This window comes from Siphateles boraxobius, unplaced genomic scaffold (genome assembly GCF_051911475.1).
Source record: "Siphateles boraxobius isolate OS27281-9 unplaced genomic scaffold, OSU_SipBor_1 6, whole genome shotgun sequence".
NCBI classification, from domain to species: Eukaryota; Metazoa; Chordata; class Actinopteri; order Cypriniformes; family Leuciscidae; genus Siphateles; species Siphateles boraxobius.
In genome coordinates this window covers 24764061-24791138 of record NW_027509186.1, presented here as the reverse complement: position 1 = coordinate 24791138, position 27078 = coordinate 24764061, and the positions used below count along the sequence as shown (strand labels likewise).

Genomic DNA, 27078 nt, shown 5'->3' with positions numbered 1-27078 from the left:
GCCTAATAATATTGCTGGAGAAATAAAATAATAATCTTAATTTATCATATTGAATTATTGTATCAATCTTAATGTACTCTTTTTGATCGTAAATATGTTTATTTCTTAATTAGTACACATAGAATTATCAGACTTTTTATTAACAATATAAAGTAATCATAATTAAATAAATAAATACACATACATAAAAATGTTATACTGAAATGTTTAATGTGACATGATGATTACCAAGTTACTGTGGCTGTGAGCACGGCATGCTGGGGCCAGCGCTCGGTGGTCAGTTCCCCGGATGAAGGTTCAGCGTGAATATGGCGCAGAGAGTACGAGCAGCGCGCTCGTGAGGGCTTCAGTGAGACTGAAACGCGCACTTAGCCCGCTGAAGCTAACTTTACTCGCAAGACACTTAACCGACCATATGAAGTTTATTTTTCAGCGAACACTCTTTTCACCACAGGTAGGACTTTTAAAACACGATTTGTATTACAAACGAGAGTCGTTTGTGTGCCATCGCAGTTTGTTTTGTGTGTCAGCCTGTAGTTTCAGTGAGTTTGTTCGTCGTGCTAATTTAGCTAATTCCTCACAGCTAGCTAAGTAGCTTGGTCTACCGAGTGTCAAAACATTACTTTAAGTGATAAAAGATACTAACTGGAAATTTGCTCCGTTTCTAATACCACTGAAGTTTATGCCATCATTCCAGACTCACTTTTCACTCAAGATTCGGATAAAAAGATATATTTGTGAGCTGCTCCTGAATTGCTATTTGGAAATGAATAAATTATTCGTTATATTGGTGTCAGAAGGTGCCTGAAACTACTTGAAAGTTTGACTAAAGTGTTTTCGCGTTACTGGTGGTGCGACTAGTGACATAATACAGTAAATATATAACACAAATGAATTAACTTCTGTTAGAGCTTGTTAATCCCTATAATGTGGCTGCGTTTTTTACGTGTCTTATAAGAAGCTATGATGCTGACACTGCCCATACAGTAACTAAGCTATTTTAGTTTATTTTACATAGAATATCATGTAATAATAATGTCAAAGTTCACATACCATCTAACGATTCTCCCGAATGTAAATTTATAGCAAGTTGTAGTCGTGCTTTGTTTGGTATCGATGGTTTTGAGTGAGCAGTATATGGTTTCAGATGTAGTATCGATTCTGGGCTGCGTCTCTCAAAAGCATCGTGTTGAGCTAAGTTGATACTAGAGACCATTGGTGAGTGGTTGATTTAGTGTATGAATCGCAACATGAGTCTTTGTTTACATCGTTTAAAAGAGACCTTCCTTTTCTAAGGGGTGTAAAGCAATTGTTTAATCAATCAATATATTCAGTATGTCAGCTTGTTTTAATGGAACAGTACCGTTTATTGAAACTTTTGGCAAAATAAAACCTGCATTTGTATCATATCAGGCTTTAATGGCCCTTATAGTATGATATTGTGATAATATGGAGCTCTCACACCTTCAGAAAAAAACACCTGTTTTATTCAGAGGGCCAAACTGAGAAAAATGTTGTCTAAAAGAGATAAAATTCTGATAGTTTGCCTTGTGACATAAGTCAGTGAATTTGTTATAACAGTACAGCAGACTACTTGCATACAATGAATATACCTAAGTTATTATCAGTCATTTGATATCTCGCAATAATAATGAGATAATTATATTTTAAAGATCATCTCATTAAATGATTTCATTAAAGATTGCACAATAAAAATACACGTGTACCAAGAACTGAAGGCAGACACATTTACCATTATACTAAAAGGACTTTGACTAACTAAAGAGTATTATTTACTATCAATCACAGGGCAGAAGGCATGTAGTAGATTGTGTATGACAGGTTTCTCTGCAACGTTTTGATCATGTTGATAGGCATTAGGCCTTAGAAATTAATAGTTTTTTAGTCTATCTGTGCTTTTATAATTATGTGTGTAACATGACATATTATTGTAATGCTGCCTTTGTCTTTGTGATGGTGAATTACTATAAAGAGTGATAACACACTCTCACAAGTTACTCAATAGGTAATGGGGTTGTTGTTCATAATCTCTTGTATCTTTTTCTACTCCTTGTTCCTCGTTGGTTGTAGTTTCACTTTCTTTGGTCCTGTACTTGTTTCCAGCAGCCGTGAGTTTGTCAGGATATGTCTGCTTCGAGGAGGTGTGATGGGAGATTCAGTCAGGGGTGCAGTCTGTACCGGGCACTCCAAACATTCCTTAAATACTTCCGTGCCGGACAGGGTCACTCATAATGTGCAATCTTCTCCCATGCTACTGCTTACTTTAGCCCAGCGTTTGACTTTTTCTCAGTAAGTTTGAAATGAAAGAATAAATGTGAAACCTAAACACTGCTTTTGAAAGACAAAGTGTTAAATGTTGTATTCTGCTTACTCAGTATAATAGGGGTTAAACATTCAGTTTTCCGGTTGTGTTGCTTCGCAATGTCATTGACTCGAATTTCAAATTAATCTGATCATTTTTAATGAAAAGGGGGTTGAATGAGACTGTCCCTTCTTCTGGCTTGAGAGGCAATTTTTTCAGTTTCCTGTGTTTCTTTGTCTAGAGCTCTGATATAAATTTCAGGTCTGCCCCATGGAAATTGCTGTCTGGACAACATTACCTCGTCACAATTGATCAAAAGATACTTTTTTTTTGTGCAACCATTACTGATTTTTTTTCCATTAGCCAATATGTGGAAAGGACTTTTAATTATTGTTCTATTTCTTCTGTTTTTTGTCTGGGTATTACAAAAGTAATTTTTCAAATAATGTTTTTGGTATTTGATTAGAATTATCTGGGGAAAACAAATATACATTACTGTTCAAAAGATTGCTGTCGGTAAGAGTTTTGAAAAAAGGCTGCAGTTATTTTATCAAAAATACAGCAAAAACAGAAATAATGTGAGAAATTATTACACTTTAAAACAACTTTTAAAATTTTTAATATGGGTGTGAATCTTTACTTGCCTCATGATTCACATCATAAAAATTCCACCTATTTATTGAAGTTGTTTTATTCATGTCCATTTCAGTGTGCATTACTCTAGTCTTCAGTGTCAAATGATCCTTTGAAATCATTTTAATATTCTGATTTGGTGCTCAAGAAACATAGTTGTGCTTGTGCTGCTTACATTTTTTTTTTGTGGAGAGGGCATTCATTTTAAATATAATCTTTTATAAAAGTCGTTTCCTGCCCCTTTTTCAATTTAATTCATACTTGCTGAATAAAAGTATGAATAAATAAAATAAATAAAAAATCTGATTGACCCCAAACCTTTGAATAATGTATATAAGCCATCACCAAAAGCTTTTTAATAAAGCATCAAGTGGCAGCCAATAAAGCTGCATCAGTAAGGCTCATCTCACTTTATTTGAACTTTTTGGTTGTATGTAGAATGCTTATTGTTTCATTGGGCAGTGTGTTACTGTGAGAGAATTCAGTTTTACACTGTAGGAAAGCAACAATATTTTCTAATGTTTTAAAACGAGCGTTTTCAGCATGTTTATTTACTAGTTCTTTTGGTTTGTATTTCATGGATTAAATGATCAAGGTTACTTTGTAACTGAGTTGAATCTATTGTTGCACGCAAGTTGTTCAGTAGTGCATTACCTAATTACCCATCAGCTGCAAAGTGATGCCACTTTTCAACCTTGCACGTGTGTTTTGTGAGACACTGTACTGTTGTCTTTGGTGAGATGTGTAATCCGTTCCATCAGAAAGCCCTCTATCAAGCTCTGACCTGCAGTCAAGTTCACATAAAGACTTTGTGTATGTAGCACATGCAAAGCATTGTGGGACATTATCACATTGGAGTTAGGCTACTGCTTTTAGTGCTGCACAATGACTGAATAACAAATAACGGTTGTTGGCCAACAAGAAAGCACTGTTGTTTTTGTTGCATTATACATGCATTACCTGGAATATTCAAAAGGAGACTCAGTGTTTTGTTTCTGATGAATGGCCTGAAACATAAAAACATCCATGTCTATTCAAAGTGAGAACTGAGACCCCTAGTTATGTGTGTAAAATTAAATTTTTTGCCTGGAAATTGTGAAGAATTGGTGGGAAAACTTTGTCTAAAACTAGCAGCATTGCTTTGGTCTTGTTTTAATCACAGCATTTTAGTAGACAGAAGCAGCAGGTTCTGTAAACACTGGGTTGGTCTGATAAGAAGACCTCTAATGACAGCGTTTAGTTCCAAGGTCAAGCTGTTTTCGCAGTGCTCTTGTAAAAACAAACACTGCAGGCCTGGTTCTCCTAAGCTAGCTTTATAAGTACAAACTTTTACAAAGATATCAGTGTACTTGAATTGTTTCCCCTACTCTTCGGGCCGTTTTGAGGGGTCAGTATCTCTCCTTATTAAAAGCCAATCCGCAGAGACAGTCTTCCTGGCCAGGGCTCGTCTTGAGAGCGTTGACCACAGAGACGTCTTTCTCACTGTTCACCAGTGCATAATGGTATGTGTCTGGAATGCCAGACTCAACCAGGAAGTGTTTGACTGTTCGAGTTTAACTGCTTTACACTTTAATGTCAGAAACAAAGCCTGATTGATTGGTGCTCTTTTGTAAACATGTCAAACCTTCTGTGGGCTGGGCTGATAACACTGATGCTCATAGAACAGGAAGTGTTTAAGGAAAAATGATTAATTTACACATTGTGTTAGTATTGTAGTGCATTTGTATTACTGTGTCCTGTGTGTGAAGCAGCTGTAGATCTCTGCTAGAGAACCTGCTCCTGTCACTAATGTTTGATCCTCACCTGTTCCAAAGAAACGATCTCACAGGTGCAAGTTAACAGCCTCAGTTTTTCTGTATAGCATGTAATCGTAAGCTCAGCTGGGTTTGAAATTGCTTCCTTTTTCCTTAGCATTGACACGACTATATTGAGTGTTGTACATTTGTTTTGCCAGCTCAGCTTAATGCAAATGTTTTTTCTTTCTTGACCCACTCATTTACTTATGTAACATTTACTGTTAACTCATTTGCTTCGTGATTCGTACTCTGTTAATATCTGTAGTTAACATATTTGTCTGTCAATGGGCTACTACAATGCACTGAGCTTCATGACGCACTTCCATTTTGAAATGGTAGCCTAGGCTACAACTCTTTTGTTTCCGGTTTATGTATATTCAATGTGCTTTCACCTAGTTGACTAAATGCAACCCTCTACAATGCGAGTAAATCTTCACTCTGGGCGACTAAATAATGTCTATCATTAGCCATTGGCTAATAAATTCTTAGATTGTACTCGCCAATGTGTTAGAGGCTAAGTAAAAGTTTAGCATGGATATATTTTCACTCGCTGGCTGACAACTGACTGCGCACTTGAGTTTAGCTCTCCGTCAAGCGATCTATACTATTGCAATTCAGCTCAATGGATGCGCAGTGTACCTGTATTTGACGAACCGTAAACTCTAGTGTGAAGGTGCACAACTTGCCGTCACTTTGCTGTGACAGTACTGTGTTTTTTGCGCACAAAGAGAGAGAATCTTGCATGCCACGCAGAATTGACGCGCTATACATGTTCGCTAATGTCACTACAACGATATTCTTTTTTGTATTTTTCTGTCAAAATAACAGCGTTCATTTGGAATTGTTCAGCTTTTAAGAAAAAGCAGAAAATATGCTGGTTTCTCCGGTGTTGGGTGGAAATAATGTGCAAACTACAATCTCCTTGCCTGGCACTCATAGGTTATGGTCCCTGTTTTGATTCAATTAAATAATTTAGAGCGACTGCTGACGTAGTAGTAGTAGTAGTAGTAGTAGTAGTATCATTAAATAGTGCTTGATTATCATAATATAATGCTTAATTGACTGATGTTAAGAGTGTACGTTCAGATATTTAAAAAGCTGTGCCATTTTACAATCATAAATAGTAGGCTATATCAATCTGACGAGTAAACTGCCCTCGTGTTGCCGGTCCTGGCAACAAATATTGCATAATGTGCTGTCGGCATCAAGCTTGGTGAAATGTAGCCACACTTTTGATTTTTCCACATATTTTACATCTATGGGGGTTGGGACGCTTGCACACTACAAATTTGGTACTGAAAGACAAGACATTTTTTGATATTTGATGGTATTGAGGCAATTCGGTCAATGCCTAAAAATGATCAAACTCGATACCGAGCCCTACTCGGAATACAATGCTCCATGTAAATGCACCTATTATTGTGGCCTTGAAAGGTCCCCTCAGTGCCAGCTTTCTCTAAGGTATATTTAAGTTGCTATACGCATGAGTGATGAGTAAAAAGTTGCTAGCATGAGTGACGCAGTTGCTCATGAAAATGTCAAATGAGTTATGACTGCTCATCACCATGTTGTAAACTGATGTTTCCTCTGCAGTGCTTGTGCATGCTTTTTTTCTAGTGAATATATATATATATATATATATATATATATTAGGGCTGTAACGATACGCGATATAAAATCGAAATCGCGATACTCAGGTCCACGATCCTGTATCGCGATGTGAGAAGGCAGAATCGCGATCACACCCCTTCCAACTCCCAGAGTTATCCTTCCTGTCCAGAACCAGGGCTCGAATTTCGGCGCGGGTATTGCGCATAATTCTAATCATTCCCGCAGGTCTCCCATTTATAATGTGGGAAATTCCCGCAATCGTAATCCACACAGATAATAAAATAAAATCATTCTTTTAACAACTATCTTCCAGACGCAATTTCACAAACAGCGTGAGTGTTCAGCGGTGCCGCGCGTCTTCTATCTCTTCTCATAATGTTTTGTGCAAGGCAGGCATCAAGCGCTGCGGCGATAATACACACTCGCGTTTTGGAGTCGGGACCATAGACTGTAAGGTCGGGACATGACGGAATATTCACTTGCACAATTCGGGCCAGCAGTGCATCGTGACTGAAGTCTTTTTAAGTCTTACCAGTTTAAACATTCAAGCGATTTTAAACTAATCCGTGCTCGCGCGCTCTCTGAGATTATTTTCTATGCGCACATTCATAGAAAATCCGCCTCAAAAACAGCTGGCTAGTAACTATTTTTCGCGGATTATATTGCTTTAACACGCAAAATTGTCAATTTCGGTCTTTGTGAGTAGGCTATACTCTAAATAGGCTATAGTCGGTTTTGTCTTTAATAAACATAAAACGCATGCCAGTATAATGAACACAGGATCCGTGCACTAGCTCTTAAAGTGACGGCAGCCATATGTGTCTGTCATTAATTTTGTTGTCAAAACAACAAAAGATGGCTTTAAGTTAAAGGAATCAGGATTAATAGCCTATGTATTTAATTTATTCAGGACTAAAATACTACCCAGTGTTATTTTCCATTTGATTACTTTATTCAGTATTTGTATATAAATACTAGTGTTAGACCTATTCAAAAACTTTTCTCTTTAATTGTCTTTATTTGTATCTTTATTCTATTGTATTTATTTGTGCTACTTTTTTCAATTTAATTAAACAATTTAAATCAAGCTTCCTTGTGATGTGTAAATTCTTAACAACAATAGGCTATTACCCCATTGTAAAAATGCAATGAGCGCAAACATTTAGGCAAGATAAATGTAATAATTTTGTTTGGAAAAAATGCCCCCCCTTTCTCCCCTCAAACAAAAAAAATCCCCCCCATGAGAATCATCTAAAGGGGGGATCCTGGACGTGAAATTTGCAGCCAAAACTTGAAATATAAATTCTCAGAAAGTGCATTAAATTAATCCTCAATTGACCGGCAACACGTCCAACATGCAGATGCATATTACGGCACCATCCCGAAATCAATTTAGTTGGAGTACAGAACACAGCCCAAAAGCAGCAGCCTACACTGCCGTATAGTATAATAATTTGCATAGTTATTATTGTTCTTTGGTGTTTAGATTATACAGGTTTTTCCTAATGTTATTTAATAAAAATACCGGTATTTTTTTTCTTCTCTCAAAATCTCTTTTTTTCACCACAAGCCCCGCCCCCTCAAGCCCCGCCCCCGTGATAGAATCGCGATACGAATCGAATCGTGGGTCAAAAATCGTGATACGAATCGAATCGTGGGTTTGGTGTATCGTTACAGCCCTAATATATATATATATATATATATATATATATATATATATATATATATATATATATATATATATATATATATATATATATATATATATATGCTTCCGGAAACTATTTTGAATACTTTCCAGTTCTGCAACTTCTGAGTTCTTCACTGGCTCTGAATGTTTTCATTACCCTCAATGTTGGAAACCAGCACTTCATAAAACATTCACATGGATTCCAAGACTCCTGAAGCTGTGACCTCATGCCCCAGCTGACATCGTCCCAAAAGATCAGGTTACACTTCAAATGCTTCACTCTTTTGAAAAATGCCTCTTGCTGCTGCATCGTCCCAGAAGCAGCTGAGTGTTCCCAGGCTCAGCCTGTCAGGTGTGGGAGGGGGTTTCGGCCCAATCATATCAGAGTCTAGTATTTGGATTCTGGGAGTGTCTCTGATTCCCATGGAGAGAATGGGCAGGGCAAAAGCGAGAAAAGGGAAAGCATGGAGAGCTGGACTGCTTTGTTTTGTACTGCATAAAGAGACTGTTGTTGAAATGCTCAGGAAAGTGAAGTGAGAGAGCTGACATTTTAAAATGAACAGCTGACTGTGTGTCTCTCCCAATGTTTTGTGAATGAACAGGCTAGTGTTAATTGCTATCAAGTTATTTCTTACGATGTGCAGTACACTACTGCTGAAAAGTTTGGATTGTTTTTCTTTGTTTTTGAAAGGAAAACTCTTATGCTCACCAATGTTGCATTTGATCGAAATTACAGTAAATATAAACAGGAGTATTGTGAAATATTTGTACAATTTAAAATAACTGTTTTCTATTTGAATATTTGGAATATATTTTCAAATGTAATTTATTTCTGAGATGGCAAAGCTGAAGTCTTCAGTGTCACATGATCCTTCAGAAATCATTGTAATATGCTGATTTGGTGCTGAAGAAACATTTCTTATTATTCTCAATTTTGAAAACAGTTGTGCTGTTTAATACTGTATTTTTGTGGAGACTGTGATAGTGCCCCCCCCCCCCCCCAGATTATTTTCTGAATAAAAAATGAACAGCTTTTTTAAAATTTTAATTTTGTATCATGTAATGTCTTTATCTATACTGAATAAAAGTATTAATTTGTCAAATTATTTTATTGACCCAAAACCTTTGAACGGTAGTGTATGACTCACTGAGGTTTCACTGAATGATATGGCAGATAATTATTTTTGTCTTTCCCTGGTTCTAGGTCTGATGATCTTCTGCAGCCATGTTCAGCAAGAAGAAAAAGCAACGTGTCCAAATCTCGGCACCCTCCAACTTTGAGCATCGTGTCCACACTGATTTTGATGAGCATGAGCAGAAGTTCGTGGGGCTTCCGCGCCAATGGCAGAGCCTCATTGAGGACACGGCCAAGAGGCCCAAACCCTTCATCGACGCCACAGTCATCACTACTGTAGAGCCACGCAAGGTCAGAGGGAAGGAGTCAGCTTGTGTGTTTGGTTTATGTTTTGATTTAAGCTTTTTAGTTTTTGTATGTTACAATCGATGAGATATTATTTATTAATAAAAAAAAAAAAAGGTTGTTCCAAAATTGGATTTTTTTTTTTCATTTTTTTTTTTTACCTGTCGCTGGATCTACAAAATTGGTGTGACCTTGCTGTCTGAATTGAATGTGTGAGAGGAAGACTTGGAACTTCTGTATTACTGTTGTCACGACGTTACTGGAATTTCTAATTTCAATACGATACCATGAAAGCTATCTGTTTTCGATACCATGGGGAAAAACTGCCATATAGATATTTTCATTATTATCTCATAATTTTTGGTCCATCCATTGAAAGTCTAGGTAATCAATATTTTTAAGCTTCAAAAATTACATGACACGTCCCCCCGGATTTGCAGACAAGGCTTAAACTAGTCTCAGACTAAAATGTGTGTTTGCTCTGACATTTCTTATATGTCAGTGTCATTGTTTTGTCTCAAGATGTACACCAGTAATGTTTTTTTTCTAGGGCACATTTATAAAAGCTACTTAAATGTCCTAATTGAAATAAGGCCTAATCCTGATTCCTGGTTTACTCTAAGCCCTGTCTGTGAAACCAGCCCACCGTAACAGTAAGCAATATGAATCAAGCAGTTTTATCTAAGTTTTCTTCAGAGATATGATCGCTTTATATGATGAACAGATTTTAATTTAGGCTTTTCACATATAAGCATTGATCAATTACCATTATAATTATCTCACCTAATTTTTTTCTCGCTCAAAGTATTTGTGTTTTTACAAAGGGGTAATTTTTTTTGTTGCAATATCTTACAAGACAAGGAAGCTTGATTTCAAACTTTGAATTGAATATACAAAAAAAAGTAAACAAACAAATTACTAGGGATCCGATACCGATACTTTCATTTTTGGTACTTGCCAATACACAGTACCGATACCTGAATATTCATTGCATTTGAATTTTTTTACAAAGATTGATGGAAATACACGGAAAATTTAGTATTGGAATATTTTTATATATTTTAGTATTGAAAAAATAGATATTTTTGACAACACTACTCTGTGTGTATATGTATTTTGTCATCTTTTGGCTTTTCCCTCTTATCTATTCTCCATAAATGCCTCATAACCTGTTTGTATTGCACAGGCAATCGTGCGGGGTCGTAAGATCGGTGACGATGGCTCTCTCACGTGGCTCCTGGATGAGTTTGAGACCATGTCAGTGATCCGCTCAAACTCTCTGCGGAGAGGCAGCCCACCACCACAACCACCACCACGCAGAGACTCCGGATCATCAATAGGTGGCCACGAGAACGGAGAATACCCCCAATACAGACATTCTGATCGCTATGTAGACAGCAAAGAGAGGTGCACAACTGATCTCTTTCTTCAAAATAAAATTTTGGTTTCCAGTGACTATCATGTCAATATTGACAGTGAGGCTGTTTTTTTGTCCATGTAGGGAGAAACCACGTCAGGAGCACCCAAGTGCTGATCCCAGACAGTCTCAGCGACCAGCCCGTTCATCCAGAGAGGACAGCAGACCTCACCAGCAGCCTCGCGGTCAGGAGCCCAACAGACACAAAGAGCCTGACTGGTCAGGAGGGCCAGCTGCACCGCCCCAGCACAGAGACCGAGATAGAGAACCACGTGATCATCATGATCAGGTAGTAAGGAGAGAGGGGGCCAATGATAGGAGGCCCAAATCCAGCTACACTGGAAGGGACAGTAGCCCACAGTCGCCCCGTGAGAAGAGACCACTGTCTGGACCAAACATCCGCACCCCTAACCTACCTGTTACAGAGGGAGTAATAAAGACTGCACAGCAGACTGGCCGACCATTCAACACATACCCACGTGCTGAAAGTGACTCTGGAAGAAGCCCCAGCGGTCAGGTATACAGAAATCAAACTAAATATACTACTATGTTTCTAGAATATGAACAATTATAGATGGTTTTTGTAGGGGTGGGCTGCTTGTATTTTATAAAATATATCTATATAATATATATTAGTGTTGTCATGATACTGGAATTTCTAAGTTCGATCCGATACCTTGAAAAATATCGATATCCGATTCCATTTTCAAAACCATGGGAAAAACTGCCATATATACTGGCATATAGATATTTTTATTCTTTCATAATTATTTTGATAATTTGGGTAGTTTTGTTGCAATACCTTTCACACAGCACAGGGAGGCTATATTTGATACTGAATTTACAAAAAAGACAAGTCAGTAATAAAATAAGAACAAATAAGCAAATTGCAAATGATATCACAAATAAATACATTAGAATAAAGACAAATAAAATAAACATGGCTTTTAAGTTTTTCAGGTGAGTCTAATGGTATTATTTGGATAAGAAATACTACAGAAATGAAAAAAAGTAAATCAAATATAAAATAACACTGGATAGTCTTGCAGATCATTGCTTACAATTAAAAATAAGAAAGTTGTTCAGTCAAGAGCAAACAGTGACTTTCTCTTTGTCTTTTGTTCTTTGAGACCTTTAGGTTTATTAGGCTGCTGTCACTTATGAGCTTCTGCACAGATCCATTGTACTGTTACACAACATAAATCAATTCTCATTTATCCATGTTTTGCAGGATTTAAAACCAGCCAAATCTCATGAGCCTTCCCACCACAACGCCCCCTCTACTGGGGCAGTCCGTGGAGGCAGCAGCAGCGGCAGTAAAACTTCTTCTCAGGGGCAACACAGAGCAGAGCCCCAGCATCACGCCTCCCACCCAGCTTTAGGCCCTGAGCCTCCTCACACCCAGCAGATTCCCCCGGCACCAAAACCATCCGCCCCGGCTGCACCACCGCAGCAGGCCCGCTCACCTCAGAGGGAGCCACAGCGGGTCTCCCACGAGCAGTTCCGTGCTGCTCTACAGATGGTGGTTGACCCCGGGGACCCACGCACTTATCTAGACCACTACATCAAGATTGGGGAAGGTTCCACTGGCATTGTTTGTATCGCTACAGTGAAGACCACAGGCAAGCTGGTGGCGGTGAAGAAGATGGATCTGCGAAAACAGCAGCGACGAGAATTGCTGTTTAACGAGGTGGGTGCAATCCACACGTGATTACTGTGTTATAATTGGTTGTTCAGATAGGTGTTTTTGTGTGATAATGCAGCACATAGGAGCTGAAAACATAAAGACATTGTGAAAAATATTATTGCTGGTTAATTTTCCTCCGTTTCTTTCCTTAGCCACTTTTTAAAAAGAAACTGTCTGCTTGCTGCGTTTCTTGTTTCTAAGGTGGTGATCATGCGGGACTATCACCATGAGAACGTGGTGGAGATGTACAACAGTTACTTAGTGGGCGATGAACTCTGGGTTGTCATGGAGTTCCTTGAGGGTGGAGCTTTAACTGACATAGTCACACATACCAGGCAAGTATTTCTCAGAAGTCCAAACACCAATTGTTTTTCAGTTATGCTCTTAATCGCACGTATTTTTAGATTCGGTTTAAAATAATGAATCGTTCTGTTAATTTTAAATTATTTGCTTTTTTTTGTCCTATTTTTTTATTTTATTTATTTTCAGATTCTGTTTAAAATTAATTGTTATAACGTTTTGTTTTGCAATTGTCTATTTTTTACATTTATTTTAATGCAGCATGCCTATTAAGCCACCAAGATGAAAATATGATCAAAAGTATGAAAAAGACCACATATTTAGGAAATAAATAATTATATTGTCTTTGTGACAGAAAAAAATATTTCAATATATTATACATTTTCTTATACAATTATTATGAAATGCATTATATGCACATTTATAGCTGTTCACCTGTTACTGAGTAATAATGCAGTACCACTAGGTGGCAGGGTATCACAGCAGTCCAGTTTTGCCATTCAGCCTTTATGATCATTTTATCAGCTTTAAGGATTGCATTCAATGTTTAACATTTCAGTTATGTTGTTTGACTGTTTTCAGGATGAATGAGGAGCAGATCGCCACTGTGTGTCTGTCTGTTCTGAAAGCGCTCTCGGTCCTTCACTCCCAGGGAGTCATTCACAGAGACATCAAGAGTGATTCTATTCTTCTCACCCATGATGGCAGAGTAAGTCCCTCACAGATAACCAGTTCTTTGGCCCTACTGTCTGCCGTTGGGTGACATGTTTTGACTTGTTATGAGATCAGAAAACTGTCCTACTCGCTGTCATTGTAGTGTTGTTTTCTGAGAACCTTTTGTTAATCTTTAAACAGGTTTTTGACAGACCTGTTCTTTTGTGTTCTCAGACCAGCATGTCTTCTCTTGTGATGAACAGATTACCTAAATTTGCCATTTAAGTGTGCAGTGAGCTAAATCAGAATTTAATTGTTGACAAAGTACCAAAACCTCAAGAACATTACCATCATTTATGTATTTGAAGAGACCTCAAATAGCCCCTGGTTTTAAAAGAACATCGCTTGTGATGCACATTTTTCTTTCTTTTTTTTAGCTACATGCTTGTCAATGCATTCACACAAATATAACTCTGCAATATCTGGCCATGATCCCAAACCCAGATCTTCTTTTTGATGGTTCTGAAATAGGCAGTGGTTGTTAAACAGGGTCTTTGTTTCATGTCTGTGGTTGAAATAGGCGGAAGTTCTTTAAGCCACCCTCTGTTTCTCGGCAGGGGCTGATTGTCTGTGTTTGACCTTACATGTTTCATTTCCTGTTGCATATGTCTGATGCTGCTTCTCATGCAATATACCAAAGGGTAATTTTTTGTGTAGTTAGTCAAGCAAGCATTGCAGAATCTTTCACAGAAAATTTGAAAAGCTTTTTTTGAAAATACTTCAAGGAATTATTTGTGATGCAAACAGAGTTTTTTTTTTTCACTTTCACATGCTCGTTTGCGGTGTAATATCATGTAACAGTGAATATTTTAGAGCACATGATATTAATTAAAAATGATTAAGCCACCAGTGCATATTTCACACATTTATAAATGTTGTGGTTATATATAAATATGAGTGTGTGTGTATATACATGTTTGTGTGTGTGTATATATATATATATACACAAAAACATACAAGTTCCGACAATACGATATAGCTGCTTTTTCAAATTCTCGCATGCATACTTGTGCACGTGATCTGCGAAGAGCACTGTAGGTAAATAGTGTAATTGACAGTGTGAATCATAAAACTTCATGTAATTTTGTGGACGACTGACATGTGCGGATTACTGTTGTCATTACACAAGTTTTGCTCAGACACTTAAAAAGAGGAATAATTAACTATAGATCCATAATAATAATAGGTCAATCCCAGCCAATGAAGAAGCAAGCCTAAATAAAAGTCTCCATTTATTTTGGCAGGTAATATAACTTCCTCTTACTTTTGGTTTTATCCCAATTCTCATTTGCAGGTGAAGCTGTCAGACTTTGGCTTTTGTGCCCAGGTCTCTAAAGAGGTACAGCGCAGGAAGTCTCTTGTAGGAACGCCCTATTGGATGGCCCCTGAGCTCATATCAAGACTCCCGTATGGACCAGAGGCAAGTCCCATCCCCCTTTACTTTTTTCATATTATTTTGCTGTTTGCATTACCGCTGACATTATTGAAGCTTATAAAAACAAAACTGTTTCTACAGGTGGATATTTGGTCACTTGGCATTATGGTGATTGAAATGGTAGATGGAGAGCCGCCGTACTTCAATGAGCCTCCTCTCAAAGCTATGAAAATGATCCGAGACAATTTGCCACCCAAGCTCAAAAACCTCCACAAGGTAGACCTGTAACCTCTTGCTTAACCATGAAGGCAAAAAACTCATTAATGTTACACATTACAATGTTGTTCTGTATCCATAGGTCTCACCACTTCTCAAGGGATTCTTGGACAGGATGCTCGTGCGAGATCCTGCCCAGAGGGCCACAGCTCAAGAGCTGCTAAAGCATCCATTCCTGAGTAAAGCGGGCCCTCCCTCTTGCATTGTTCCCCTCATGAGACAAAACCGCATGAGATGAGAAGAGAAATCAGGGCGGGATCTGTCAGGCCCTCTACTGAGTTCAAAGCAAAGACCCAGATGCAAAGATGGAGTCTGTACTCTGCACACTTTAAACATCTGAAATGATTGTACAGGTCAATGTTAGGAGCAAAGGCCATTGATGCTACAAATCTTGAGAGGCCTTTTTGAAACAAACATTTGTACCACTGTTTTTTATTTTATTTTATTTTTTTTACACCTTTAGAATACACCCCATTTGGTGACATGAAAAAGACATGATTAGATCCTTCACAGTGTTCTGCTCGAAGAGGTTTTCCTCTCTGGCTAATTCAGAAACACCAGAACATGTGTTCTCAGTGGTTTTATGCTTGACCTCTAAGACTGCTTTTGGGTTAACCGAGTTAAGGAGGATTGCAGATTCTAATCTGCTCTCAATGTAAAGCAACAATTTGATGGATTTGTTCCAAACCTCAAGCTTTTTTTCCTGCACTTCATCTTTTGCACCAGGACCACACTACTCGTTAATTCATTTGAACAGGAAAACAACTACTGAAGAAAAAACCTCTTACTTTATGAAGAAAAAAAAAAAGACTACAAGAAACACTAGGCTCCTGGTACAACACTAAGCAATGGTTAACACTGGAGGTGTTTTGTTTCAGACCCTTTTTAATTTTGTTTTAATGAAAGTAGAGAGCTATATCGGTTTTGTTTTCATAGTGTGTTTGAGTGACAGTGTGATAGTTTAAAACACTGTTCTGAGATTGAGCTGCACTCCAATATGAAGCTTCCTCCTTCGATTCTTTGTTCCACTTTTTATAATAAATGGGGGGGGGGGGAAGGGTTGGGTGTAGGGTTTTTTCTCTTCCAAAACTTTCACCACAGCGCCACGCCACAGAGGAGATCGAGTTGTTTTCCATGTAGGGCTGTCTGCAGGAGAATGTCCGTTCATGTGTGCTTAAATCCTCCTGCTAAGTAGCTTACATCTTTACCTTTCTCTGAAAGATTCGTTTTGAAGGAGATGCTGGACTATACCAGTGTATAGTTGAGAGTCACGTATGCTCTATTTCATGAGAGCTTGTTCACAGGAAGTGGATCCTATAGATTGCGCTTGATCCCACACACTAAAGTATAGGCTGGAATGCTCATATAATTGGTAACTTACACTACTGCTCTTTATTATAAGAGTGCCATGACATGTTCAAGGATTTAAGAGAAGAGTAATGGAACAACCAAAGATGGTCTGAAATACTGGAAGTTTATATTCCAAACGTATTCCAAGCACACTACATCACATCGCGTTAAAGGGATAGTTCACCCAAAAATGAAAATTGTAATTCATTCTAAAAAAAAAAACATTTTGTGTAAAATATCTTTTATGTTCCACATATGAAAGTATGCCATACAGGTTTGGAAGAACATGACATAATTTTCATTTTGGGGGTGAACTATCCCTTTAAGACTGTGTATCTTTTTTGCTTCGTCACAAAGATCAAGGACCAAAGTGGTTGAAACGCTGACAACCACAAAAAACTGAAAGGCGTTTAAATATTTCGATTTGTTGTAGTGACTCCACATGAGTACAAGCTGAATCTTTAAAGAGAATCGAGTGAATGCACATTTGTGTGAAGATCAAGGTCAGTTACATTCGGTATTTTACAAATTGTTCGAAGATGAATTGTAGAGATTAATCCTAGACTGAAACGGTAGCTAATGTATATATTTTGAGTTTCTCTAAAAAAATCCTTTTGCTGATGGCCTAAACTGTAACAGCAACCATAACTCTAGATGTGAAGGTTTGAGAAAGTTAATGACCGACATAATTAATATAAAAACATTATTAGGATTTTCTTTTTCCACCAGTAAAAGTTTTTAATGGTATTTCTTTACATGCTTGGCTGCGTTACTTTTTCAGAAGGTGAAACAATGATGACAATCGTGCATTGAAGCAAAGTATATACACTAGCATTTAAATGTATATTCAGAGATGAATAATGAAATTGAGAGTAGCGTTTTATAGGCTTACGTTTATCTGTGAAATATTGTAGGGATTGTAGATTGTTGTTTAACATCCTCAGTGCACTGAAGCAACAGATAAGTTTAGCATTTCTACAAAGAAAAAAATGCCTCAATGCATGAATATCTTTAATGCAGAACTGAAAATGAACAAATGCATTGTGACCAGCCATGCAATGGTTTTTGTTTATATATTATAAACCTGCAACATTTAATGACTATTGACTGTTTTTAAAGAGGATACCTCCTTTGACCACAAGCCTTATGTTATTGGATTTTGTTAATGGAAAAACACTGTACTGTGAGCAAAATGGCATAATGCATGATCGTCTCAAAATGTGTTGAATGACTTCCAGAAATTACTTCTCTTTTTTTTCCTGAATCTCATTCCCAGGGCCAATCAGAGTATGCTCTCTTGTGTGGTAATGTAATCTGCTTTTTTTGTGTTAAGTTTTCAAAATTGGTGCTCACAAACAGTACTGCAAATGCTCTATGGAAAGGGTACATTGTATTATCACTTTGTCTCTATCTCAGATTTTCACTGCATTAAAACTAATGGATTGCCCGTGTTCTGCTGACAACTTATTTTAAGCCTAATAGGTTTCTAATTAATCTTGCACTGCTTTTTTGATTTTTATCATAATTTTTTCATCATGTAGATAGTTTTTAAGAAACATTGTTTTTGAAGGTGGAATAGAAGCATGAACTTTGTCCTCACTGGCATTCTGACATCATCTTGATGTTGCCCCATATCTGACAGACATACTTTGGACTAATATGTTAAAATCATCTTCACCATCCTTTTGGAAATGCTACTGACAGGCCTTCATTTTTGTGACATGTAAAATGGTTCATACTGTTCATAGTTCTGATGTTTTTTCTTTATTGTCATTTTTGGTGGTCAACCAATGTCAGACTTCCCTTTATAACGTGAATTTTTACTGGTGGTAAAATACATTTTTTTCTTTTGTTTTTCCAAATACAGTTTTAAACAACATTTTTCGGCTCTTGCATTTCACTCATTAAGTCAAATGTGGTAGTATGATTTTGCTAGAGTCTTCGGAGGACTGTTACGTTCTTTTTTCTGCAGGATGTATCGTAATCATTTTGTTTTGTTGAGCATGCATCTGTTTCTAGGTAACGTGGTAATTATCTAGATAGTGTTAACTGGGAAAGTACTGACAATGACTGTCATCATTTTATCATTATATATATAACACTGTATAATAATCATTTTATAACATTGTAATTACACTGTATATAATAATTACGGTGGATAGCATAAGTGAACACACCCATGCTAAAGTTGACTAAAAAGTGGAATAAAAAATCATCTTTTGGAAATAGATCTTAATGCCTTAATTAAAAAAAAAAAATAGGAAAAAGCCAACCAATTTTCTTTGTGAATGAATAATGTATCGTAAATAAATGTTCTTCCTTAAAATACAGGTTGCATAAGTCAGGACACCCCTATGTTAAATTCCCATAGAGGCAGGATGTTTTTTAATTGTTAAAGGCCAGTTATTTCATGGATCCAGGATACTATACATCCTGATAAAGTTCCCTTGGCCTTTGGAATTAAAATATCCCACATCATCACATTCCCTTCACCATACCTAGAGACTGGCATGGGGCACTTTCCATAAGATCATCTCTCAATGCAAATCAAACCAGCTAGTAGCCTAACTGAAATTACAACATGCCAATCTCTAGGTATGGTGAAGGGAATGTGATGATGTGGGGCTTTTTTAATTCCTTATTTTAACATGGGGGTGTCCTGACTTGCGCAACCTGTATTTTAAGGAAGAACATTTAGTCATTTACGATACATTATTCATTCACAAAGAAAATTGGTGGCCTTAAAGGTTGGATTTTTTCTCATTTTTTAAATTAAGGCATTAAGATCAATTTCCAAAAGATGATATTTTTTTTAGTCAACTTTAGCATGGGTGTGTTCACTTATGCTAGGCACTGTAGATAATTTTTGTATTTTAAGATTATATATGCTGATACGTCAGTGACATGAAGTTAAAACAATTAATATGAATCCAACATCAAAAACATTAGAATGCGCCCAGAAAAGCAGTCTAGATAAGCAGTTCATAAGCTTTTGAGATACAGACATTGTCACTTCACATCTCATCTTTTTTGCTTTCAGGCGATTCATTTATCCACCCTTTTGATCACTTCTGTTTTGTTATCTCCATCTTCCTCAGACTTTAAGCTAATGGGGAAGCGGGTGCTTTAGGTGTGGTCGTGACAATATTTGTATAAATAATAGGCTTCAACCACAATGTTGTTTTCCACGAATTGCTTTCGGTTTCCAGAATATGATGGTCAATGTGGGCGTTCCGCTCTCGTCGCTGTTGGGCGTGGCTGTCCTGATCGTGCATGATGGCGACCAATCAGAGCTCGAGCAGCTCATGATAACTCAGCTGTGCGGTGACTCATCTGACAGCTGCTCGGGAATACATGCACTTGTTGAATCAAGTCCTGAAATTCAGCCGGGGTGGCAGAGGTTTTGCGTTCAGTTATATGACATCTGTGACGAACCCCTTGTAAATAAAAACACACTAAAGAACCGACTGGACTAAATCGATTTTAAAACCTCACATCACCGCAAGCTGCATTTCCAGGTGAGTTTCATTTTGAATCAGACTAAAGGCCAATTCACATCTAGTAGACAATCGCCAATCGTTTGTTGGGTTTTGGCGGATCAATGCGTAACCTCTGTTGGCGTTGGTCAGGCAGGGTTTGTTTGAGCATGATCAATCAGTGTGTGCCGGTGTCTGTTGGGGCAGTGTGAACATTAGTTACTTTTATAAAATTCTAAATCCAACGGCCAACTTGTTTTTTGGTATGAACCGAATTTGCTTATAACACTCGCATATATTATAACAATATGATGCTACTATAGAGCTTTTGTGCACCTGTCTTTCTTTTCACAAACCCACCGTAAGCGTCTGAATGATGCTGTTGAATCACACATGGGTTTTGTGCAGGGTTTTAGTGCACAGCAATGACGAACAGAATTAGAATTGTAGATGAATGGCTTGATTTTGCTGAGCAGAAGAATCAAAGATCAGTTCTCTTTTGTTGCGTGTCAGTGATGTTCTCAGCATACCCGTTATAGCTTTGCCGGTTAACAGAAAAATGCATATTAATAACCTATAGCAGAGCGCTTTAACGCCGTTCTTTGATATACACTGCTGTCAAGAGATCATTTTTTGTCACAACATCATTTACACAAATGTAATGGTGTAGTAAAAATCATGTGTAGATATATTTTCCCCCGACCGATAATTTGTAATGATTGTTCAATAACCAAAATGTCATATACAGAGCTTTTTTGATTGTTTTATTTCTGATTTTAATAATTATAATAACATTCATGCCATCAATTTTCTGCAAATTTAAATTATTTGGATTTCATTTATTTAGTTGCTTTGCATTTATTCCATTTATCAACTGATTATTGGTCTATTACTAATGTGTAATTACAACCATGCAGTGACACACAATATACACACAATATAACTTGGAATTGCACTATGCAGCCCACATACAGAAATCCTGCAAAATGCACATACTGGTAACATTAAACTTTATAAATTGCATTAATAAACTTAAATGTGAATCCACAATCTTTAATGATTAAAGATTGTGGATTCACATTTAAGTTTATTAATGCATTTAGTAAAGGAGGAGGCAGCAAGCCGCCCACGTTGTGGTCTGTTTTGTGCCAAGCTTCTGAGTAAAAATGTCTCGCTGCCAGCAAGGGACAAACCCTCATGTTTTACAGATGACTACACCCTTGCAGATATCAAAGCAAGCATTCAGTGTGTAGGGTTCTTGACATGTTTGCGTACATCTTCCTCCGGTTTGCGGCAAAGCTGGCAGTCATTTTTAGACCATTATTGAATGTTGTGACATTCAACACTTTGGCATGGGAAGTTGCACTCTGGGTTGTGCAAATTGTGTTATTCTATGGTAACAGGCTGGGTGTGGAGTGTGCCAGCTGTTACACGGCCAGCTGTAGATGCATCCCTCCTCTTCCTGTAAACCAATGTGTTTTAAACCATTAACCACGTGTTGGTGAGGTTGCAGTCACATGTAAAAACTTGTGAAATGCATCTCCGAATGACGCTCAAATCTAACCCATCAACACAGTAAATGGAATGGCTCAAACTCCGTGATAAAGTATGTGACCTGCTGATATGTGAGTTACTGAGTCTTTTTGTTTGTCTGTTATTAGGACAGGTGTTTTTGATGTCTGCACAGCGATTGTCTCTCTTGCCATGTCTGCGTACTGCCCTGAGCTGCGGGGTTCTCATGCTGGCTGCTCTGACAGACTTAACCTCAGGTATGACGATTTCCTTTCAGCATACCACATCTTCCTCTTCCAGATAACCAGCCATTAACTTCCTTTGAATGATGCTTGTAAAGATAATCAAATTGTCATTTTAGCAATCACTTATGAAACTTTGTATACACTATGGTTCAGAAGTTTGCGGGTCAGGGGTATTTTATTTAGAAAGAAATGACTACTTCTATTCAGCGAGGATGCATTCGGTTGATCAAAACTGACAGTATAGACTTAAATTCGACCTGTTCCAAACCTGTTTTCAATCTTGATGATAATGTTTCTTGAATCATCATATTAGAATTATTCCTGAAGGATCATGTGACACTGAAGACTGGAGTAATGCATCACTGGAATAAATTACATTTCAAAATGTATTAAAACAGAAGATTGTCAGGGTTGGACAGCTGTCCTGATCATAATGATGTAAAAAGATTCACTGAAAGACTGAAATTCTTGAATTATGATTCATTATTATATATTAGTTATGAATATAATTCTTAGTTTGGTATAAAATTGTATTTATTTATAAAAAGGATTAATTACTGTTATTTATTATTGTAAAATGTTCTTCACCAAAAGTCATGTTGTGCAACCAATACACTGAATGGTATAAAGGTTTCATAACCATAACATGCATACATAAAACGAACATGCATATGGGTCAGGGACTACATGAAAGGGCTGAAATTTACCTTCAATGTAATTTTCTAATTTTTATTTTTTATTTGAAGGCAGGAATTGCTCCCACCCGCTCATATCCGAGCATGGAGGTTTCCGCTGTGAACCCTCTCCCTGTCGGGGTTTCCCGCAAAACAGCTTCATTCGCTTCTTCTGCGAGCCCGGCTACACTCTACCCAAACGCCCCCATTTCTCAAAGTGTCAACATGGGCAATGGAATCCGAAAGTGCCCATCTGTATATCCCGACCCGGTAAGAAAAATAAAAAATAGTTGCATTTGCTTGTGCCCGAATACCTAGCCCAACTATTGCAATCCAACCTTTTACTATTTTTGGAAGTAAAAGACTTCTGCAAAAGACTGAAAGCAGCGTATGCTGACAACTCAAACTCTTTCGTCTTGCATCAGTTTTCTAATAATTCTGCTTTTTTAATGAAGGAAATGTGTTGGAGAAAGGCATTACACAAGCAAGAACGATTAATAAATGACCTAGATAAACCCCAGGTGCCCGGATGGGAAGTAAAGTCCTAAACCAAAGGGGGAGGGAGAGGGGGGAAACCATGATGCTTCATTCTCTGCATTCACTTCCTTATCTGAGTTGAAATGTATCACGAGAGGAAACCAACTGCTTGAGCAGGAAGTCAGCAAAGTCACCAAACTAACCAGTTTTATTTTTTTCTGTGATGCACGTAAAGCCTTCGGAAAATGTTTTCATCATAGAATCCGAATCAAAGGATGTAAATCTGTCACTCAACCACTTATTCCAAAAAAACATGCTCCACATCCGGGCTTAATTTGCATGTCGGTACTTTTTCAAGCTCTTTGACGGAAATCTTTAAATGGTTTGTGTGGTGTTTTTTTTAAACAGAGATTAATGTCGGAAAACAAGAAAAAATGGACTCTATCCCAAGTGTGGCTACGACTGCTATTGGAGTGTCCATCTTCCTCTTCACAACAACAGCCTGTTTGGTCATCAAATCCCGTCTACTCTCCTGCCGAACGCAACGGTATATCATTTCACTTGTCCCAAAAGCAATGAAATGCACACAACAGTTTAAAAAAAGTTTGGGGTCAGAAAGAATTTTCTATTTTTATTAAGCAAGAATGCATTAAACTGATCAAAAGTGACAAATCTTTTGTCACATTATAAATGTCTTTACTATTTCAAATTCAAGCTGTTCGTTATGATCTTTCTAATAATCACAGAATTCTTAAAAATGTATAATGGTTTCCACAAAAATGTTAAGCAGCACAACTGTTTTCATCATTATTAATAATAATGTTTCTTGAGCACCAAATTAGCATATTAGAATGATTTCTGAAAGATCATGTGACACTGAAGACCGGAAAATGCTGGAAATTCAGCTTTGTTCAACAGTTTTACTGTTTACAGCACTGTTTTTCTTCTAGTTATTTACCTATAGCAGTTAATGATTCTGAAGTCTCGCACATTCAAAGAAAACGGCTTAATACTTCCATGTTGTGAAATGAGGTGGATCTCAACATCACATTAACTGTTGCATCATCCTCATCAGGCGTTCCTCAGACCAGTTGGACCTTGTGGTGGATGGTTTACCTGTATCTCTTCCCACATATGAGGAGGCAATCTACAGCAGTTGGGGCCAGCGACTCCCGCCGTTCCGTGGACCCACTCAGCTCTTATTGGCCCAGGACGCATCAGAACACAGTCCGCTGACTTCGCTCATACGGTCTGATTTGAATCAGTGGACCGACACAGCCAATCAGAGCACAGAGAATCCGCCGCCACCTTATGAAGAGGTCCAGTCAAGATCCAGAGACACTGGGAACGACAGTGATGAACGGGCTTTGCAAAGTGCACTTTCTGATGATAAAAACAACTAATTACTGGACTATAAATGAACTCCCCTTTAGCTTTTTGATGGTTCATTTCCTTGCACAGGAGTCCTTGTGACTTTTCTTTCAACCTTTGATTGTGGATTCATCCTTTTGTGGCTTAAAATACCAGTGAAAACTGGTGCAGATGTTTTGCAATGACCTTATTGGTCAAATATATTGTGTTTCTAGGTGACCTGCTGCAATATAGATTTGTTGATGTTTTCACTGGCAAGCTGAAGACGTGGCTATCATCTCCCCTCCGTGAGGGGAAAGAGGTGTCTAAAGGACTTTTATGATTGATGAATGACTTTTATTTAATATTGTAGGTATTCCAGCTATATCTGTGAGGATGAGATGCTGTTTGGTTAACTTTTTAGGGGTGACTATTCCTTTTGATTGATACCTGACCTTTCACCTCATTTAAGTGTTTCTCAGAGCATTTGGATTGCTTGAATGTCATAGCCAGACTGAGATTTTGCCTGCTGACTGATGGATTGCATTTTATATGTATATGTGTGTGTGTATATATATATATATATATATATATATATATATACACACACATATATATTTTTTTGAAAATATGTGTGAATATATATTCCACCTGAATAGATCTATCTGTTGTTAAATATTGCGTAAACATGTAGAACGGGAACTGACTTGAAGTATGCTTGCTGAATGGACATTGAATGTTTAGGCTATATTTTTCAATTATTTTACGATATGTAACATTTACATTTTGTATATAATTCTGCACAAATATTGTATGTAAAATTAATTATACATTTTTAAAACTTTATGAATGGAATATTTGCTATTAAAATGATTTTAAATCTTTGTAGGGTTTTTGAGTGGTGTTTAACATGTTTACTTTGAGGTTATCAGAGGTTGATCCTCCCTAAAACCAAATTGCAGTGGTTTATGTGTAATGGTGAGGTCATAACAGCTCTAATACAGTGTCAAGCTTGTTAAAAGTTGTTTTTAAACTAGTTTGGGCACACAGATCAATGTTGGTTTAGAAGCCCAGCCCCATAAGAGGATATCATGAGGAATTTGTTTCATATAAGCAGAAAAGGAGAGCAAGACACCTACACACTTACATTTGACCTACATAAACTCTGTCTGAATAAACTTGCTTTGGGCCTTTTTTTCATAGTCAGTAGATTGTGTAAGGCTAAAGCGGTTTCCTGATTCTGCACTCAAAGATGGCAAGTTTCTATTCAAATAAGTTAAATACAGTAAAACATTTATTTGAATCTGGTGCAAACTGAGGTTAAACATTGGCCAGTTGTTTACAGAATATGCTTGCAAAACTGTTCATGTTGCAAATTCGAGAGAGCGAGAGAGACATTTGGCAGTAGGCCCTGTCCCCATCTTGAGGTAAAGCGCAGTACTAATGCACACAAGTGCTGCTGTGAAAAACACTGGTGTATTGGGCGGCGCTAAGGCTTGGCAAGGGGTCTTAAAGGATTAGTTCACCTCAAAATGAAAATTTCCTAATAATTTACTCACCCCAATGCCATCCAAGATATCCACGTCTTTCCAAATCAATGAAGTCCAAATCATTGCAGTTTCAAAGGTCTTTGAAGTGCTTGAAAATGCTGTGCACGATCACAGCTGAGGAGGAGGGTCTTCTCTCGCGAAACGATAGGTCATTTTCAAAAAAAACTTATAAAAAAAACATATATATATATATACACTCACCTAAAGGATTAATAGGAACACCTGTTCAATTTCTCATTAATGCAATTAATGCATATTCAGTGATCCACGGCTTTGTGTCAGGTGGTTCTTTGACTATGCCATGCACGGAAAAAGTTTAACACACACCAAGCCATTTTCCTATTTTGTTCCAAATAATGATGCATACAAACTCCCAATGAGCAAGTAAAAGGTGCATGGTAAATAAAACCCTTGTAGATGTATGAGGAAGAAGCCTTAGGAGGAAACAATATACAAATGTTAATGTTGATTCATATTGCCTCACAGAATTAACGCCATTAACTTTCCAGAGTTGATTAAACTTTTAAACAATCTTTAAATATAAAAAAAAACTAAGGAAACAATTTAATATAGTAACTGATGAAAGCATAAAGGTGAATATAGTCACAAATAAGGTCCAGTAACGACTCTGGCTTTCACTGATGACCTGGTGCTGATTGGAGGATCTCGGAGCAATATGGCCCACAACTTGCTCCTGCTTGACGAGTTCTATCAGAACACCGGCTTACACGAAAGTTCCCTTCCCTAGGAAGTGTTGCAGCTATAATACCAGTCTCAGAGATTATAATGAGCTTTAATAAAACAACCCAAAACATTTGCAAGGAGCAAGGAGCAATGAAACATTGATGGCCAGGTGGGTGTGGGAATGAAGGTGGACTAGAGGTAGATCTGTTCATTTTAGGATGAACTATCTCCTAAGCTGTTTGGTGGAGAAAAGAAATTGAAAAATATGTTAGAGCATTCTATAAGGAAAGTTACTGTGAGTAAAAATACTTATTTCTCACAAACAATATTGGGCAGTGAATACCATGTAAAATGCAGAATGCAATACTGTCAACAACCTCCTTACTATACTACACAGCTGTGGCAATGAAATCAGATTGAACATGATTCTCACAGTATTTAATTAAAACATTTACAAATATATTTTGTTTTGCTCATTTACCAGTATTGTTGTGAAAGCTGCCAGTAATGAATAAAAC

At 37.4% G+C, this 27078-nt stretch overlaps 2 protein-coding genes across 4 annotated transcripts; both read left to right on the top strand.

Moving 5' to 3' along the window:
• Positions 1–234: 234 nt before the first annotated feature.
• pak4 (p21 protein (Cdc42/Rac)-activated kinase 4) lies at positions 235–18471 on the top strand. 2 transcript variants are annotated; one of them, XM_077208358.1, is made up of 11 exons: positions 284–454; positions 8165–8312; positions 9258–9479; positions 10660–10880; positions 10975–11407; positions 12122–12580; positions 12779–12912; positions 13460–13586; positions 14886–15011; positions 15108–15242; positions 15325–18471. In XM_077208358.1, exons 3-11 carry the CDS (start codon positions 9279–9281, stop codon positions 15478–15480), a joined length of 1992 nt encoding a protein of 663 aa, XP_077064473.1. In that variant the 5' UTR covers positions 284–454; positions 8165–8312; positions 9258–9278; the 3' UTR covers positions 15481–18471. The 2 variants fall into 2 exon arrangements, with proteins under 2 accessions (XP_077064472.1, XP_077064473.1); XM_077208357.1 differs by lacking the exon at positions 8165–8312 and having other exon boundaries at positions 235–454.
• On the top strand, positions 16986–24509 carry LOC143716154 (sushi domain-containing protein 6). 2 transcript variants are annotated; one of them, XM_077208369.1, is made up of 5 exons: positions 16986–17095; positions 21730–21837; positions 22572–22769; positions 23385–23523; positions 24052–24509. In XM_077208369.1, the coding sequence occupies exons 2-5, from the start codon at positions 21744–21746 to the stop codon at positions 24377–24379; spliced, it is 759 nt and encodes a 252-aa protein (XP_077064484.1). In that variant the 5' UTR covers positions 16986–17095; positions 21730–21743; the 3' UTR covers positions 24380–24509. The 2 variants fall into 2 exon arrangements, with proteins under 2 accessions (XP_077064484.1, XP_077064483.1); XM_077208368.1 differs by lacking the exon at positions 16986–17095 and adding an exon at positions 19971–20110.
• The last annotated feature ends 2569 nt before the right edge of the window (positions 24510–27078 follow it).